Source organism: Chaetodon trifascialis, chromosome 19, assembly GCF_039877785.1.
Source record: "Chaetodon trifascialis isolate fChaTrf1 chromosome 19, fChaTrf1.hap1, whole genome shotgun sequence".
NCBI classification, from domain to species: Eukaryota; Metazoa; Chordata; class Actinopteri; order Chaetodontiformes; family Chaetodontidae; genus Chaetodon; species Chaetodon trifascialis.
The window spans coordinates 6599456-6619273 of NC_092074.1; the positions used below are offsets into that span (position 1 = coordinate 6599456).

General features: G+C 43.9%; 1 protein-coding gene across 12 annotated transcripts in view; it reads left to right on the top strand.

Annotated features, from left to right (window-relative positions):
• The window catches only part of cdc42bpab (CDC42 binding protein kinase alpha (DMPK-like) b), a 70981-nt gene that overhangs the window by 28758 nt on the left and 22405 nt on the right, over window positions 1-19818 (top strand). For all 12 annotated transcript variants that reach the window (XM_070987775.1, XM_070987768.1, XM_070987773.1 and 9 more), the window contains exons 3-10: window positions 5115-5198; window positions 6936-7031; window positions 8014-8162; window positions 17066-17159; window positions 18038-18238; window positions 18422-18560; window positions 18759-18868; window positions 19018-19097. In XM_070987775.1, the coding sequence (XP_070843876.1) occupies window positions 5115-5198; window positions 6936-7031; window positions 8014-8162; window positions 17066-17159; window positions 18038-18238; window positions 18422-18560; window positions 18759-18868; window positions 19018-19097 (953 nt within the window). The remainder of the gene's footprint in view (window positions 1-5114; window positions 5199-6935; window positions 7032-8013; window positions 8163-17065; window positions 17160-18037; window positions 18239-18421; window positions 18561-18758; window positions 18869-19017; window positions 19098-19818) is intronic.

Sequence of the window (19818 nt, forward strand, 5' to 3'; positions counted from 1 at the left end):
TTGTATTTGATAGTGGATTACTTTCTGCTGCATTCCTGCAGCTGTGCGTAGTATTGGTCTGCTGCATGAGCATGACTCTACTTGCAGCTTGAACAAAACACTTAAATTCTTCTTCACACTTAACCCGTGAATAGTAAATGAATTAGTGCCAGTGGAAAGCATCCACTGTGGGTTGTTTTTGATTATTTACTTTTTGCTTTTCTGTGTGCCTGTAGGGAGATAGAGTTACATGTGTCACTGGGTTTCAGGTAATGATGTCAGAGCTGGGGAATGTTGAAGGGACAGGTATTGTGGTCCTCAGCCAAGACTCTTACATAATGTCAGTGTCCTGCAAAAACCTTCTATCTTCATGCCGTTAGGTTTCACCATGGCGCACAATTGTTTTGCCAGTACCTCTGTAATAGATTGTCAGAAATTGTGGGGTTTTAGCAGTGAATTAATCACCATGAGCCACGCCGCACACACTCCCTAACATTTCTGAAATGATTCCACATCTGTACAAACAAGTTTGTGAATTCCTGAGTTCCCTTTAAAACCCTCCAATAGGCGGAGAGAGACGAGAAATCAACAGAGTGATAGATTGATGGACGGAGATAGACACAGGCACACCTGCCAGCATGTAGCTGCAGTACTGCCATGAAATACTAACTTGCTGACTTGTGTCCCTGCAAGGAGTGCTGGTATGTGCATGTGCGAGTCATGTGTCCGTGTGTGTGTCTCGGGCATGCTGTGGTGTGATTCATGAATGGTGCTACCTTGTGGTGACATTCCACTGCCTTTTCACTAAGTCTGCTGTGCAAGTATGAGTTTTACGTGACAGAAAAATTCAATTAGCCTGAGAGACATCATGACTGTCCCATTACTCTACTTCTTAATCACCTGATAGTAATATACTTGCACAGTGCAGTGTTTCCTCTAGGACTTTATTCAGCAGCGGGGGCAGGCCCTCCAGGGAGCCGTGGTGGCATAAACAAATGACTCTTGACTACAGATTTTACTTTTACAACATATTTATTGAATGGCCAGTTGAAAAATGCTTTTTAAAGGCTGAATGTGTGTGCGTGCGCGCGTGCGCTGTGTCTGTAACCCCTGCTCCTCCCCCTCCTGCTCAGTGCGAACATACTGAAGCCACCACACATCATGTAGTTGACCAATCACGTGCGGCTTGAACGGAAAAAAAGTCGAGTAAACAAAAAAACAAACAAAAAACCCCCCAAAGCAGCTCCCGCTCCAGCTAGCAGGCAGGAGCTGGCTCCGATCGTTCACTTCGAAGAGCCGGCTCTAAGAGCCGTTTCGTTCGTGACCGACACATCACTACTGACTAGCGTCATCTTCATCAGCTGTCGTTCTCTTCTTAAAGAAATATTTGAACAAGCTCATTGCGTGTAGATATTAGCTTAATACTATCAATTAGTTAGCTCACGCTAGCGACACTGAGTTGGCACCGGGCCCAATTCACTTAAGCTACCGATATGTTACGTAACGTTAGCTGGCCATCAATATTTTGCGAATGTCTATTTAACTTGTGAAACCTATCAGGAGTTATCTTAAGCTAATAAGTCTACCTTTTCTCCGGTAAGTCGCTGCCCTATTTTCCAAGACGACACTCCTCTGACTCTATGACCTGGTGCCTGGGTGCTTGATGTGATGTCACTTTCAAGGCCGTGCTCTCGTGAGTGATTAACGTCGGACTCTGCTGTGAAGGTGGAGACATGTGGTGGTGGTGTATTTGCGACGATAAAAAAGAAAGAAAAAAAGCATTTGACGGAGCGGTCGGCTAGGATTTAGGAATGGTGGCCCGCCACTCCTAAATGAATGTAGAGGAAACACTGCAGTGTGTTGATGTGGGTGTTATTCTGGAGGTGTAGTGAACAGAAATGTGGGAATGTAGCAGAATGAAAGCTGGCTCAGTGGTCAAGTAGTACAAGTAGTTGTAATTTTTGCTTTTGTTTACTGTTGTCTGTACAGACTGTATCACATCCTATTGTATGTTCCATGCATTTAAAACTTTGTAAGCTTTCCCATCTGGCTCAGGGCATCATTAAATAAGCAGAACTTTAAATGGCACTCAGTATACAGACATACATCCCCAAACAGTGTTCTCAGCAGCAGTCAGATAGCACATGTTTCTGCAAGTTCGTCAGCACTGCTACCTTCAGGCACCTGAGATGCTTTGCAAACCCAGAAGCACATGTGCCAGTTTTTCATTATGACTGCTCATCACAAAGTTTGGAAGTCTTAGCTTTATTCTGGTTGGATGACAGTAATAACAGTTGTATGACCTAAGGTCACACCAAGCAAACATGGAAAACATGTATTTTGGGAAGGTGTCATGAAAATTTAGAGGGATATGATTTATTTGTCGTCCTTTTTGGGGATTTTTAAGAAAATTGAGCACAGAACTGCAACTTAGATATGGTAGCAGAGAATCACAGCGTTAAAAGGAGACAGTGATAGAGACAGACCCAGGTGGACAGACACAGACATAAGAATACAAGGAAAAGAAAGCACTTGAGAGACAGAAAGGGAGACGAGCGAGTTTGAGTGCAGGGTGTTTTGATTTCATCCTCCCATTGTCAGCAGCAGGCAGAGAAATGGTGCAGGTGGGTGATGCTGTGCAGCTTGTCTGATGAATGGACCAGTGTGCACTGGCCTCCTGCCTCTGAGAATGCTCCCATTAGGACTCAGTTGCCTCTTCACCAAAACAAAGGGGCCAAATGGCGCTCAGTCTGGTGGAGCTCAGTGGATAGTGTTTGTTACAAACAGTGCCAGGGTTAGAGGTTCAGCTCCCAACGGCTGGCCTCACTTCAGATGTACGCCATCATGATGTGATCGTTAAGTTGTTATGAAGTCATGGGCTATCAGTCAGTGTTAAACTTTATTGTAGTGCTTGTTGGATTGGCTCAAAGAACACTTCTTCAAAACACTTGTCAGCAACTAAATGCCTTTAAATGTGGCCTTGGCTGTCAAGTCTGCCAGTTCTGTGGCCATATTGGCAGATAACTGGTGTATTTGCAGTCTGTCTCTGCCACTCTGTAAAGTACTTGGCCTGTGGAATAATTATATTAACTGTTGTGGCTTGTTTCATGCCTGTTCCAAACTGATAAAGCCAAATTTGAAGACTCAGTCGACACCCTGAGGTAACAAATCATCTTCAGTTACAGCACAAAATAGAAAACAACCTACAATACACACTTGTATCCAGGAATATAGACAGGAACAGTGATGTAAATTCTGTGCTTAGTCTTTCCTGGGCCCCATAGTAGACACTAGGCCTGTCAGCGAGGACCACAAGAAGGAAAGAGCAGTGGAGACATGAAAGGAGAGATGGAGAAAAGGACAAAAACAGCCAGGCATTGCCAAGAACAGTGCGCTCCCCCCTGTCCTCCTCTCTTCCTCCTCCGGTCCTCCTCTCCTCTGGTGAGGGATCACTAGGGGAAATCCAAACACTGCAGGAATGTTATCATTGTATTGCATTAGCAGCATTCCCCGGCTCATTTAATAGACTACAGACCCCTCTGTTGCATGGGGCGCCTGTGTTTGTTTCACTTCTCATCCTTGTATGTGTGTGCAGTGCACTTACAAATTCCTGTCTGTTTACTTTTGTTTATTTTTTGTGGGTTTCCCCCCTGATGTATGCATATTTTTGTATGCAATTAACCATTAAAAGAGGCCTGCATGTATATCTGCTTTTTGGATTCATAGAATATTACAAGAATATAAAGGAGGCTAAAAGAAATCAGCCAGGATGTGAGTTTGCATCAACATGCGCTTTTGGCGGGCAGCTTGCAGAGGTTTGTCACAGCAGCTTGTGCATCTCCTTTTTTGGCAAACCGTGCAGCCAGAGCTGGGGAAGCTTGTCATGGTGTTCAGCAATTATCAGTGAGGGGAAAGTTGGCCGCTGTCATGTTGTTAAGACAGTGCAAGAGGGTATGATGAACACAGTGGGACAGTGGGAAAAGACAGTATAACGGACAAAAGAAAACTCATGCAGCTACTAACAGATTGTAGGAGGTTGGTCAATGCAGGGCCTCATTATCCAGAGTCCAAAATCAATACATTTTTGTGCACATATACTAAATACACAGGATATACAGCATGTGGGGTGTGTGATCACATCTGTATCTCAATTTGTATGTGTGTGTTGGTTCATGATAAAGGAATACGTCTGGGAATTTAAATGCGATTTTTGAAGGCTTGTTGTGTTGATAGATAATGACACACAGACTTTTGATTTGTTTTTGTATTTTAATAGTGAGGATCGATAATCAGTCATCAGAGACTTCCTTCCAAACCATCACATCTGCACAAATCAGTCCATTCACCATTGATTTGTGCCCATTTGCAAATCACTGGACACAGTGATTAGAGGAGTGGTCAAGGGTTTCTCTCAAAATTTGCTAGTAGCAAGCATGAATCCTATTTAACTGTCCAGCTGTGTCCAGCTGTGTGTTTTGTGTGTGTGTATGTGTATGTAGGCGGGGGGGGGGGGCATCCAGGTGGAGTGCATCTGTTAGTCAGCACTTTAATATCTTCTGTCACTTCCTGCTCCCCACCCAGCTCTACCCCCCTCTCCTTCCTCTCTGCATTCTGTCCGTTTCTTTCACTCAGCTTCTCCTTCCTCCCACCTCCTCTTTCTCCTCCCGTCTTCTTCCAGTCATCCTTTCTTTTCCTCTTCCTTTGCAACTTCATCCTGTTTCACAGTACTAGAGATATTTCTCAGTGTATCCTCTTCCCTGCATCTTACCCTGTTTCTAAGTTTAGCTTATGTAATGCTTTTGTGCTGAGATCATCTCCTTGTCCTTTTATTGTTCTAACAACCTTTTCAATGAAGGAAAGTTGCTGCTGAGATTGTAATGATCATTATTATTTTGTAAGGTATATTAATCATTTGAGATTGTTAGTGGGGCTGAAACATTATCACACATGAATTATCATTGTGCTGTTCTTACGTTTGTTCTTTTTGCTGTTTGGTAAAATATTAAATCTGTTTGGTATTTTCCTGTTGGTGTGTGTTTTTAACATTCTTCACATTCTTTCACTGGCTTTGGCCTGACACAAATGATTAAAACTGTTTGATTTTTAACCCTCTCACTCTTCGGTCTTTCTTGCAGGTCGCTGTCGTAAAAGTGAGAAACACAGACAAGGTCTTCGCCATGAAGATCCTCAACAAGTGGGAGATGCTGAAGCGAGCAGAGGTGAGCATCACTCACTCCAAGCCTCTGTTGGGGTTCACCAATTCTGCTACTGGTTTTGAATACTGGGCCAGCAGTATTGGGGGGATCTTTACAGAAAACAGTAAAGGGAATTGGTGATTAATTTCGAAAAGACTCTGCTGTCAAGAGAAGTCACAACCCTCATTTATCCACCCACAAATCAGGCCTGCATTGATGAATGCTTGCAGGACATGTTGCTGCTTGAGCCGCACGAGCTGCATGTTTTTCTCATCGACCTCTTCCTGACAGTCTGACATTCCTGTTGGTCCCCTGGGTCTTCAATCTTCATGCCTCATACGTCACAGGCCAAAACTGGTCCCTGCTGCATGTGTGTGTGTGTCTGACTGTGTGTGTGCATGCATGCAAACGCCTGGACATGGGAAACAATGTAGAGCAACAGATGTACTGTGCACAGTGGACACTAAGCATGTAATCGTCGTTGTAGACATCAAAGATCTGTACAACCCTTTTAAATGGTGGCTTTCACAGTGCAAGATTAGGGGCCATCTTTGGATGTTCTGTTGATTTAGATTATTAAGTTGTGCATTCACACAACAGTGTTTAGAATCTTGATTTGCACACTTGCAAAGGTGTGCAGTAAATCACAGAAGCATAGTTACCACCAGGGTGGTGTGGAGGATAATGATAACCTGTCAGTTATCTGCAATACGGTTAAGTACACACAAGACGCTAATCATCACGTTAAGGCAGGAAATCAGAAAACAACTTGCAATATAATAATGTGGTTACTATAAAACCTTTGTTAACATGAAGGTGAGTAATCAGATTTCTCATTTTTCTTAGCCACATTTAAAGACGTTGTAGCCTGAGGAGTTTTCTTTTCTTTTCTTTTCTGATCAGAGCATTTGGACTGACAGAACAGGCAGAGAGCAGGGTGTGTTGAGACATTACGCTGTTTTTTTTTTTTTTTTAATGGACTGCTCAGCTGTGGAAGTTGTCTTATACTTACTTTTGGATAAGTTTCACTTTGCCATATTTTGAATTGAATTATTTTGGACATCGAGCACGACACAGAATGATGTTACCTTGTCTTCACCATGCTGCTACATGTCCTGCATCTTCACTATATAGATGCACTCTTGTTAAACCCTTTTAGAATCCAGCTAAGGTTCTACTGTAAATTGCCTGGTAATCAGGTTTCCCGAGCAAAATATCTTGCTGTGTTAATCAAGTTTCGTTCAATTAAGGGGTTTCCTGTTTACATTATTATTAAGAAATCAGGTTAGCGCAAAAAGTCGACGTCACCTAGGTTACCTAAATGATGCACTGCCAGACAGCCCTGAATTATAAGATTAGCAAGCATTCCCATTCCAAACTGTCCTCGAGTCAGGACACTGTGTTCTTAGTTCTAAGCATGTGTTCTGTGGAAGATCCTGATGTTTGACTTGCTACTGGAGGGGGCCAGAGGTGTCACATAGAGTATTACACTAATACATGAACCACAGAATCTAAATGCAGGGTATGCCATTCCAATTACACATCAAATGATTAAAAGAACAAATGGGTGCTTAGGTAACAGCATAGAAAATGACATCTGATACAAGGTGAAGAAGTGGTGTAGGTGTAACATTGTTATAAATATGGAAAACTGCGTGACTCATTCTGACGTGCACCTGAAAAATGAATTCCCATTCTCTCAAATTGTTGTCAGAATAACATTTTAAGCTGAAGAATAAACCTTGTTGCATCTCTCTTTAGACGGCGTGTTTTCGGGAGGAGCGGGATGTGTTGGTAAATGGGGACTGCCAGTGGATCACCACCCTGCACTACGCCTTCCAGGACGACAATAATCTGGTAACACAGTATTCTCTTTCTTCTCTCTCTCTCTGTGTATAATCATGAGCAGGAAATAGTTTTTTCCACCAAGCGTATTTCCAGAAATTCTCATGTTTAACTTCTCAGGGAGCTATTAACCTTTACTTATCTGATGCATCAGACTCCTTTTGAGTATCCCCCAGCCTTACTTCATGCATTTCAGCACATTCAGACTTTGGTGCTTTCCAAAGTAACAACCACAGCCTTGTGCTGCGTAGCTCCACCTGCCACTTTCACCATTTCTCTGGCCATTTCATTTATAGAAAACAGCACCACCTCTGCATGATGGCTGGTGACCTGCCAGACGCTGACCAGCACATTCACTTCTGACCACAAAGCACAGCATGACTTAGAATTGTAGGAAATTGGGCAACAGAAGTTAACACGGCCAAAAAAACATTTACGTAAAAGACCAAAAGAATGACTTTGAGATTTCTCACTGGTTGCGGGCCAAGCTCTTCCTCGCTTTCATTGGCTGCTGGAGGCAGCTCTTCCTAACCTGACCGTCTGTCCTCTCCCTGTGACCCTGAGTTCAAATGCCAGGACTGTTTGTCATTCCATTTCCAACATTCTCACAACAAATGCTTTACCCTGGACACTCCCCAAGGCTTTAAAAATACACACCGCTGCCCGTCCAGCCAGCTTTTAGGGAAACCCTCAAAAGTTAAGAACTGTTGAGCCACCCACTCCCTCAGTGCCCCTCTGTAGTAATGATACTGTGAGAGAAAAAAGGGATAGGAAAGTGAGGAGGGTGGGGGGGGTGGGAGAGGGGGACGGCATATTTTTGACTTTCTTGTCTGGTTTTCTGCATAAATCACCTCACTGATTCACACTATGCTGACCTTTTTTTTTTTGTCTAAATGAAGTTATTCTGCTCTGTGCATTTGTTCATTTCTCTTCTACTACCTGCCCCTGACATTTCATTCTCATTTTCTTTCCCTCTGTCTCGTTGTCTCTCTAGTACTTGGTCATGGACTACTATGTGGGTGGCGATCTGCTGACTCTGCTCAGTAAGTTTGAGGACCGGCTGCCAGAGGAGATGGCCAAATTCTACTTGGCTGAGATGGTGCTGGCCATCGACTCCGTTCACCAGCTACACTACGTCCACAGGTGAGGAGCGTGTGTGTGTGTGTGTGTGTGTGTGTGTGTGTGTGTGTGTGTGTGTGTGTGTGCGCGCGCGCGCGCGTGCGTGTGTGTGCGTGTGTATGTGTGTGTGTACGCGCATGTTAGGTGTGAACGTGTGTCTGTAATTATTTTCTGGAGAGGAACTGAGCAGTAAGTCCTGATGATGGATGTTCAGTGTATTTGCATTATTCTTGCTGTGTGGGCAAATTTCCAGCTGTGGGGAGCCACTGCAGCTAAATGAAAATAAATGAAAATAGTGGTGTGTGTGTGTGTGTGTGTGTGTGTGTGTGTGTGTGTGTGTGTGTGTGTGTGTGTGTGTGTGTGTGTGTGTGTGTGTGCGCGTGCGCGTGCGCGCACATGTTTGTCTTCAGTCATCACTGAAGCTAGTCAATACCGCTGACTAACTATGCACTATATTAGTTTGTGTTGCTGTGTGTGTTATTGTTTCACTGTTGAATGTTCCATTTGAGGTCAGGTTTGTGTGTGAGTGTGTGAGAGGCAGGATTTCAGTGCTCATATCCTTTACTTTATTTAAAGCACCAGTCCGTCATTACAAGTCAAAGTACTACCTTCAAAATCCAGCTTAGCTTAAAGTGCACAACAATATGAAAGCGGTCACTCATAGTAATGAACCAACACAGAATTATCACCGAAATCTTCAGCTCCCCTCAGCTTTACTGAGCTTGTTAATTGAGTTTCAGCTCATTGTTTAGCTAATCAGCCCAAAATGTTACTGCCTTGGGTCACTCTCACTGCACTCATGGCGTTATTTTCAGCAGTTTTCAGTGATGAAGATCTAAAAACGCACTGTAGGCTACCCACTCAGCACCAAACAGCAGATGGACACTGTCAGAGACTAGCTGGGGAATTTAGAGGAGCATTTAGCAGCTGAAGAACAAGGATTCAGTTGTTGGTGGAAACCAGACTGTACTGGACTAAAATTGATCAAGTGGACACAAACACTGTTGCTGAAAGTGTAAATAAGCAACTGTTCACTCTATCAACTTAAAGTGATAATACTGTCGTGTTCATGACTTGTTTCAGCTGCACCCAGATGTCCTAAAAAATCTGGCATTGAAGGTTCAAAGAAGCCAAAGTGAAAGTACTCATGACTGATGTATTAATAGTATGAAATAATAAGTTTTTTAATCAGTGTCAAAGTAACATTTTAACTATCTGAGCTTTTTTGAAGGGGACCTGGTTTTAAGGATTATATGTGCCAAAATCAGACTGTTCGCACCATGTGTCTCTCGAATCCATTTTCGTCTGTAAAATACATACCAAAAGAATTTTTCAGCCAAAAGAAGATGCCCATGGGAGCAGGAAGCCGGGCTCTGCCAGACAGGAAGTGGTCACATTGGCATGCTAACACAATTACAGCGCTGCTTTCGCTCATCACGGCAATTTTGTTCAGGGAACAAGGGGAGGCTGGACAGACTGAGGGAAGGATGAGAGATGGATAGAGAGCAAGGGAGGGTCAGAGAAAGGGGACAATAAAGCTAGGCTGCTGGGTGGGAGAACGTTTTGGGTGTGTCTGTAGTTCCTCTGATCGCTAATATGCCAAGTGGAAAGTCAGACGGAAAGAGACGTACTGAGCGGCGACGGCAGAGCTATAGAGAGATGTAGATATAAATGCATAACTAAAGAAAGGGAGTGAATGAGAAGAGAGCGGGGAGCCACTAATTGCATGGTGTTATCTGGGGGCCGTGGGTGGGGGTTGGTGGTGGCAGTGGAGATGGAGAGGTGGATGGAAGAGAAAAGGGACAGGGAGGAGGGGACAGCACTGTTTCTCTTTAAGTCCCCCCGTGGACGCTTTGGGACAGTAATGATGGGGTACGGGAGGTGTGTGGGTGGGGGTGTGGTGCTGTTACCTCCTCCTCATGTACCAACCCCCAACTCCTCCTTTGCTCTCTTTCTCACTCGCACACACTCTTGTGTGAGAGCTGCATGCTTGCTTTGTAGAGGGTGGAGACGTCCATGCAGGTCCCCTGAGAAGGGTGTGTCCTACTGGCTGGGCCCATCTGATGTGTATGTGTGTGTATGTGTATGTGTTCGTCTCAGTGATAGGGTGTATGTGAGTCTTGCGTGTTTCCTATTCGTGTGACTAAGTTGGAGCACAATGCATTAACCCTGTAATTTAGAAGCTCTAATGCCCATTAGACAGAAAACCAACCACCCTCTATTCACGGCTCACTTTCAGTTAGACCAATGGCACACAGGCAACCAGGCGGCCACTGTGTGGGAACATAAATGTGCAGCCTGTGACTACAGTGCAGTGGCTTTCTCTCTTTACCTCGTGGGAATCACATTTGTAAGTGGCCTGTGGTGCCAATGTCTTATTGGCACAATCCTTGAAAATATTAGCGTGGATGTATAAGACGACCCTCCACCGCTTGTTTTTGGACAAAGACTTTTTGAAGATGAGAAGCTCCTGCATGTTAAACTGGGCTAACTAAACACTTTTAGTGCTGACAGACTCACTGTAAACAGGCAAGAAGAAACTCTGTATCCTAGCAACATTAAGGCTACAAACAACCCATAATGCAACACTCTGTTGATGTAACGGCCGCACTCTGTAAGATCATATCATATCATATCATATCATATATTAAGATCAGTTTATGGGTCAGGAAAAAATGATCATGAGCAAATGTTGAGTGGATCCCCAGAAAGTGAGAGTCATCATTTGTTCTGATTGTTCCAGCTCCCCTTTCTAAAGACCTCAGAGGTATTCAAGCATCATCCCAGACAAAATACACAAGACATGGTGCCTCAGTATGTTTATATTACTGCCTCATCTTTTACCTTTTGCTGTTGTGTAGGTCTGGAATCGCTGTTTAGTTTACTGTAGAGTTGAAACAAATAGATCTGCACACCAAGTATCTCCTGTTAAAAGGATTTTAATGCTGGGATGTTTTGAGCACCTGCCTCCTTTGGCTTTGTGTTTAGTTTACTTTTTCATGTTGTGTGTTTGCCTATGTACAGTAGCCCTCTGTTGTCTCTACTGCTTATTGATGTGCATCATCATCAGCCCCAATGTCCTCATACCAAGTATATTAAAGGGATGTCGCCCTCAGTAGAATCAGTAACTGTAGAAACTGTTCACCGTTTTTGGATAGTCTCCTGGTATAAAGTATGCCTTCACATTGCCCAGCCCTATGTTATAATATGCGGACAGCTAACCTTATTAGCCTGTGGTCTAAATTATGGCATCTTTGCTCGCCTAATATGTGCTGGATCTTATGTTGACCTTGCTCCAATGCTGGCCCATTAGAAATAAAAATTTGCACTTCTGTTGACACTGATGAAGTTGAAAAGAGCCCAGATGAAAGAAATGAAGAGGAAAGAGCCTTCAGGTCAACCTTCTGTCCCCCTTGGCCAAGTCCCACGGGAGGCAGCGTGCGTTGGAGTCAGACCCAAAGGGAGACGGAGTCTGTATGTGTTCATTTATTCAGTGGTCAGTGATCTGCGTGGCCCCCCAGAGGGCCTGACAAACGTTTCAATAGGCCAGCTCAGCATGGCTTTGTGCTGCCGAGCACCACATCTGTCTGCCACGAGTGTGAGTGAGTGAGTGAGTGAGTGAGTGAGTGAGTGAGTGAGTGAGTGAGTGAGTGAGTGAGTGAGTGTGTGTGTGTGTGTGTGTGTGTGTGTGTGTGTGTGTGTGTGTGTGTGTGTGTGTGTGTGTGTGTGTGTGTGTGTGTGAGAGAGAGAGAGAGAGAGAGAGAGAGAGAGAGAGAGAGAGAGAGAGAGAGAGAGAGAGAGAGAGAGAGAGAGAGAGAGAGAGAGAGAGAGAGAGAGAGAGAGAGAGAGAGAGAGAGAGAGAGAGAGAGAGAGAGAGACTGTTTGAGATAGGGGGATTGTGATAGAGTGAGTGTCGAGGTGGGGGTTGGTACAGCGGGACAGCAATGTATGGATGCATAGAGAGAGGGGGACATTTGTTGTGACCATGGAAAGAGGAAGACGGATTGCAGCACACACTTGCATGAAATAAGATGTGAGGGTCTGACAGTTGAAGGTTCTGAGTGGGGTCTCACTACTGTAGAGTTCTGTGTATTTGTGTGCATGTGTGTGCTACAGTGTGTGTTTTCCTATTGACTGCAGCCTTTGTGTGTTTTATTATTGATCAGGGCCATGTGTCTCTTCACAGCCCAGTGATCTAAGAGAGAACTGACTTCCTCTCTCTCTTTTACACACATACACACACGCACACACACACACACACACACACACACACGCTTAACCATCATTTATCAAAGATTTTCATTCAAATTGTGAACTCTGTATATCTGACATCTTGGATGTTAGAGATATTGTCCAATTTGATTGAAATGGACACTTAGTTGAAAATATTATTAATATTGAGCCTGGGATAAGGAAGGAGGAGGTGAGAGTCTGTGTGTGTCATTATCAAGTGATACCAGAAGTCATACTGGAAGCAGTTCTTTGAACCATTAGTTAACAAACGCTTGGCTAGAGCCATGTGGACATGCCATTGTCCAGTGTTGCTGCAGGCCACATTGTGTGTGTGTGTGTGTGTGTGTGTGTGTGTGTGTGTGTGTGTGTGTGTGTGTGTGTGTGTGTGTGTGTGTGTGTGTGTGTGTGTGTGTGTGGTGTGTGGTGTGTTGTGGGTGTGTGTGTGTGATAGGTGGTGTCCAGATGGCCATCACAGATGGATGCTTGTGGTCTTAGAAGAGATTATCTCCCTCTATTCTTGTCTCTGCACTGCTCCTTAAAACCGCAGGAGCCCTGTGACACAGTAGCCCAATTAGCTATGCTAGCTAGCCTAGCCTAGCCTAGCATCTTAGCACCACCACCTCTCTAGATTTATCCCTGTGTGGAGGGCTAAATGTGAGTCAGCTATTGTGCTGTTAGCCTCCAGCGGAGAGAGCTAGAGGCTTTTTTGTGGCTGCCCTGACTGTCATGAGGCTTGTCACTGCAGACAGAATGACACATATTCTTAAAGACGATATGAAGTGCAGCAAACAAGAAGTAATGTTTGGTGTTTGAGAAAGAGAGGTCAGAGAGATTTTGGTGAGGAAGAAGGTGGTATAGAGACATGTTGCTGCTGAGAGAGAAGCAGAAAAGAAGAGAAGGGGAGTGGGCAGACATGGTCTTCGCTGGGTACTAAATGGTTTATCAGTAACAGCACCAGTACCCCCTCCCTTACCCCCACTGTGCTATTTGTCTGCCACACACATTTACATTACATACACATGGCAGGTCAACTCCCGCTGTCTGCTTTTTGGCAGACCAGAAGTCTCTGGAGCAGATTAAGGCCTTCCAGCAATCGAAGCACCTGTTTGTTTGTGTGTGCGTGTGTGCGTGCCCACAGATCGACATGCTCACAGTCCAGTCCAACTGTCACGGGTGTCATTCATGATTTGTAAGGTCTGTACTTCTCGTCAAGGTGATCCAGGTTGTGTGTACAGAGGTTGTGTCCTGAGTCACATTAGTGATCACAGGCTTGTGTGAGGTGGTTAGAAATTTATGTAAGTAAAAAAAAAAAATGTATCCACCAAGTGGAAAATGTGACACTATGTTTGTCTGCTGCTGTGAAAGGTAAAGGTATCTTTCAAATAATAAAACATGAAATGCTGTAGTTTTGTTTTAGTGTAACATGCATACACGTGGAGTTTCCTTGTAAACAATTCCATTTACAGTCAGTATGTCTCACCATAATGTATTGTGTGTATCCTTGAGGCCTAACAAATGTATTGAAAGCATTTTCTTCCTCATGAAACATTTGGAAAGCAGATTTCTTGAAAAATCTGCATCCTTGCTTTGTCTCCTTCGCTGTGTTTCTTGGCACATTACCATCACCTGCAGGTCAGAGGAATAGTGTGAAACTGTTGGCAGGAGTGTGTATTGCGTCACCAGCATGCTCCTGTACATGTATATTTGTCATATGATAGAACAACAAAACAGGGACACGTCGCTGCATAGTGCTTCTAGTGGTCTTGTAAGTTACTGTCATTCCCATTTTAATGAAACAGAATTGATGGCTCTTCTAAAGGTTAAAATGTTCCACAGGTTCTGTCTATAACATAACACACCTGCAAGCCAAAAGCCCCATATTTTTTTCAGTTATTATACCCCAAGTTGTCTCTTTCTGCTTAAGCCTTCCATGATGTCTTGGTTTTGAGTTGTTAAAGTGAAAGTTTCAAGTAAAGTTCAACATAAAGAACCATTCAAATTTTAGCTGAGAAATTTTGAATCTTCTGTTTCCAAGTTTGAAGCTCTCTTTTATAGTGTGACCTTGAGTATGCATCACCTCAGTTGTTTATGTGCGTTTGTGCCCTCCAAGTTCATGTTACTCCAGTTTGGTTATGTGAATGTTTACACTTGGGTACAGTTTGTGGTTTCCATCGAAAATGCTATAGTATCCACTTGTGATGTTCAGTTTGGAACTCATCTGAGAGCACTCCAAATCTGTAAAAAGACTTCTAAGTGACCTGTGATGCAAATGCGGTAAAAGTAAGTGTCAATTTCTATATACGTTTTGCAGCCCGGCTTTTATGTATATACAAGTCACATATGTGCGCACATTTAATCTATGGTTTTATAGCTCATTCATTTAGTGGTGTATGTGAAGCAGAGAGATAACTCGCCCCCCCCTGCTCCAGCCCCACGAGATGTGCCTATTAACACCACTGGAAAATGACAGGGGCTCCACATTTGGCTTTGAAGAAATCTCGAGCTGAAGACAGACACATCAAAGCGTCTTAAAAGCCAATTCATGTCTGCTCACTCTTAAAAGAAAGCAAATCTCTCAGGCTTGGCCAGCGGTCGCATGTATTTATTGAGCAGTTAAGAAGAATTAAAGGTAAATTTGAAGTGGAATGTGGGAATTTCACAAGCTTTAACTGATTAACTTCTACTTCCTGAAGTTTTTTCTCATCTGGCAAAAATTGATTGTTTTGCCAGGCCCAGTTAACAGATTGGCTGTTGTCTGTCAGAAGGCACTGGAATTTATTTAAGACCTCAGTGTAACTTTTATTAGATACAGCTCTGTCTGCCTCAGTCTGTTTGAAGCCAGATCTGAAATGCACACACTGTAATGGTTAGAGCCATTGTCATTAGGTTGTGCTTCAGTTTTTTTCTTCTTGCTGTGTTTTATCTTATAAAATAAAATACATCTTAGCAAAAACGAAACAGGACGTACAGTTGTTAAAAACAGAAAAATCTGTTGTAACATATAGACAGCAGCAGCAACAGTTCAGTGCTTACATGTGTATGTATTAGCCATCCATTGTTTTAACTGGTTACTGAAAGATCTAGAAGTGTTAGATGTGTGATGTGATTTGGAATTATATTCCACTGTCTTAAACCTCTGACAGACCGGGCTGACAGGCTGAGGCGCTGCTCCTCAATGGAATAGTGTCCTCTCCTCTTATCGACTCTCTTGTGACACAGTTAGTATTGGTTCTTCTGTTGATAGTATTAGTATGCTGTTAGTGTGTTTGTGTGTGAGTTAATGGGTATGGAGTACGTGTGTGTGTTCTTGTGTTGGATGTCCGGCTCATTCTTCACACCAATGCCCAGAAGCAGCACCAGCTCAGTTCTGTAACCTGTGACATCAACTGTTTAACATCATCCTCTGTAACCAGTGTCATTTGTGTGTTTCTGCATGTACTGTGTGCACCCTAAACACTTTTTCTGTGCCCTCCTACCAAGTTGAGCCTTGTTGTGGTTCAGAGGGTCTCAGACACGGGGCTCAACAAGGTCTGCCCTCAAGGGAAATCGGTGGAATGGTCAGACAAGGACAGAGGCTATATTTAGCTGTCATGGTGGGATACAGTGATGTCTCCATTTCATACCAGTCCAGTGATCATTAGCGCTATTTAGTATGTTTTTCCAATTCTCATAATGTGAATTTCAACCAAATATACACATAATTCACAATATTAGCTCTGACACCAGAAGGCCACAGACGGAACAGAAGCAAATCAGTTATTGTTCCTGGAATAGAGGCTGGACTAGACCATGCCTGGCTGTAGATGCAGGGATCTGCACTGGCACACTTAGACTCCCCCTGCAAGACGATAGCACCCACAGCTCGACACAAACCACCTGTCAGAGTCCAACAGTTAAACACACTGGAAGCCCTCACAGAGCTTCCTGCACCAAATGTTGCAGAGGGAATATTAACTCTAAAAACCTAGTTTGCTGGTTAAATAGTGAAAGAGGCTGATGAATATTGAGACGGTCCAGCCGGTGTAGCTGCTAGACAGAAAACCCTGTGTGGCAATGGATCCCAGCAACTGGAAGGAAGCCACGGTCTCAGTATCTATATTATAAACATATCATCAGCAGTAGTAATGCAGAACAGATGCAGGTCGGGAAGGAACTCTACAGTGGCCACCGCGTGCGCATCTGTGAAAGAATGTGTTGTCAGTAACCCCCCCGCCCAGCCTGTCTCTGTCCACAAACACAAATATTGTTGGAAAAGAGAACAGGGGAGTGTGTCTGTTTAGGACACAAGATCTTTTTTAGGAGTGGGAGTATGTTTGTGCGTTGCATATTGCGTGTGCGCGCACACACACATTTTCTGCACAGTCAACTCCCACATCACAAGTCCAATTATTTCCAGTGTTTAGTCTTTTGACCAGTTTGGAGTTGTCACGCTGCTGATAAATGTGCAGGGGGAAATTACACTTAATTGAATCACAAATATATTTGAACTATTCCACACTAGATTCATAAGCAAGTTAAGACACTGACGTTTCCTCAGGTTATGGAATTTAATTTGATGATGATGATTAATGATTGCACTGTAATATGAGTTGAGGCTTGTGTGTGGGGGGGGGTTTTGACTATAGATGTTGTTTTGTTTGGGAAAATGTGGCGTTTTCTTCAGCATCTTCATTCCACTCTCCGTCTTCTTTCAGGGACATCAAGCCCGACAACATTCTGTTGGATATGAACGGCCACATCCGCCTGGCTGACTTCGGCTCCTGCCTCAAACTCATGGAGGACGGGACAGTAAGTTTCTACCACACTGCTGCTGATGCCTCCTCCAGTCCAAAGCAAACATACCAGAGCTTTACTGACCTTCTTGTCAACCCCCAGGGGTCTCCCAGGAGGAGCGTGTGGTTCAGCGGCTTGGCCCTGCCTACACTTGATGATTCGGACAATTCTCCTGGCAAAAAAAAAAAAAAAAAATCCCCCAGGTGTTATATAAAAGAAAAATGGCAGGATGAAATAAATGATCAAAGAAAGGCAGAGTTTGTTCCTCCAATGTTAATATGGTGATGAGGTTATGTGACCAGTTGAAGAAATAAATGTAGAGCTCGTTGGAACATGGTTGTAGACTAAATCATCTAGATTTAAGTTTTGAATCATGATCAGAGTGTGTTTCACTGGTGTTTCAACTTCCTGAATAATAAAGAGAGATGATGCCAACATGCGATGGATCTGAAGTTCCAACATCTGCTTTTTCTCTTCCACTGTGGAACTTTTGGCACGGAACCATGACAGCCATTTCTGAAAATTCCCATTTTTGCATTATGAATGTTCTAATTTACCGCCTTCATTTAAATTCAGGATTCCGAAGCAAATGCGCGTTCTCAAAAATCGCTTTGAAATAAGTTGAAACAGAGCTGTAAAAAAACTGCGTAGACATCCTGCAGTGGGGGTCTGAAAGTTCAGTGCGTTCTTTGTCTGCTTGTTTGCTGTTGCAGTGCTGTTTTCCAAGACTTCAGCCTGTAACTCATCACCATCATTACTTTCATTAGCATGCAGGCTGAACTTGAATACTTAAGTTCTGTGCTTCTTTGTATTTGAGGTTTTGTCTCACATGCGAGTGACATTTTTGGGATTGTTCAGATCAGTTCTTGACTTTTGTTTTGCGCCCCTGCTAGGTCCAGTCCTCTGTGGCGGTGGGGACTCCAGACTACATCTCCCCAGAAATCCTCCAGGCTATGGAGGATGGGAAAGGCAAGTATGGACCTGAGTGCGACTGGTGGTCCCTGGGCGTCTGCATGTATGAAATGCTGTACGGCGAGACCCCTTTCTATGCAGAGTCCCTGGTGGAAACCTATGGGAAGATCATGAACCACAAGGTGAGCTCATAGAGTCTGATTTTGATATGTGTGTGTGTGGCACTGCTGTGTCTTCTAACTGGAGTATATAGAAAGAAGCATGCTGTGACAAACATTAGAGGCACAGTTGATTGAGCCATTGTGTTCTATTTTGGAATTAAATCTGTGTTTTTGAACCATCTCAAATCTCACATGTTCACACAGGAGCGCTTCCAGTTCCCACAGCAGGTAACAGATGTGTCAGAGGACGCAAAGGATCTGATTCGGCGGCTCATTTGCAGTCGAGAGCACCGACTGGGCCAGAACGGCATCGAGGACTTCAAGCACCACCCCTTCTTCACTGGTACAGTCCAACTTCACAGACATCACGATGTCCTCTAAGGCGTGACTGTTCTTTTTACTGTATTTATCAGCATGGTTTGCTAGCTCGATCCCTGAATAGATCTTATACAGTATCCATCACTGGTTTTTCACATTTGTGCTTATCAATAAAGAATCAGTAGTTATCTCTTGTTCTAAGTGCGACCTCTCCTGTGTTCAGGCATTGATTGGGAAAATATTCTGACATGTGAAGCCCCATACATCCCAGAGGTCAGCAGTCCCACAGATACCTCCAACTTTGATGTGGACGATGACTGCCTAAAGAACTCGGTAAGGGGGCTGTGCAGGGGGACAGCAGACTTGGACAAAAATGGCACTCTCACATTGTTGCATGCCTAGAAATGCATTTATATTTTTTACAGTTGTGTGCATTAGAAGTGAAAATCTCATCATCGTTACGTCTTTGACTCATTTTTCAGGAGACCATGCCCCCTCCCTCACACACTGCCTTCTCTGGCCACCACCTGCCCTTTGTGGGTTTCACATACACAAGTAAATGGTAAGTGCTCCCATGAGAAACAGACATATAAATAGATTCTAAATTATATAAAAGATTATTTTTAGCCACGCTCTAACTTTAGGCTTTGATCATTTTGAGTTTTTGGAAAAGCCTTCCATCACACTTATCTTTCTGATCGTGATTCGTGGGTTGTTTGTGGGGAGGTGAGTGGAAGTGGATGACATGCAGTAAAGGCAGTTTTGCCAGTTGGCAAAATGAAAGTTATTTTAAATAAAGGGAGATGGCAACAGTGCTGCACCTTGTCATTCGGCTTCATGTGTAACTGGTCGACATAGCCCTCTCCATGCATAACATTCATATCACTCCATCTAAAGAAGCGCAGGAGTATTAAATTAGCTCCCCTCCCTAATAAGGTGATGTTCATGACTTGCTGTAGATCTTCACGCTGACGGCTACCCGTGAGAAAGCAACAACCCCACCACTTACTTTCTTATCTCTTCAAGGCTCAGTGATAATGGCCTTTTCCACTTCCTTTCTTTGCTGTTTCCCTCATTCTCTCTACACCCCAATCTCTCCCCCTGTCTCGCACTCCCCATCTTTTTGCTGCTGTCATTCCTTCTCCTCCCTTCCTCCCTCCCTCATTCCCTTCTTCCATGACTCAACAACCTCTCATATTTCATCTGTACCTCTGTCATCCAGCTCTCTCTGCCATTCCCCCTCCCCTGCTGTGTTGCTGTCATCCTGGCCTTGTTCTCTCCCC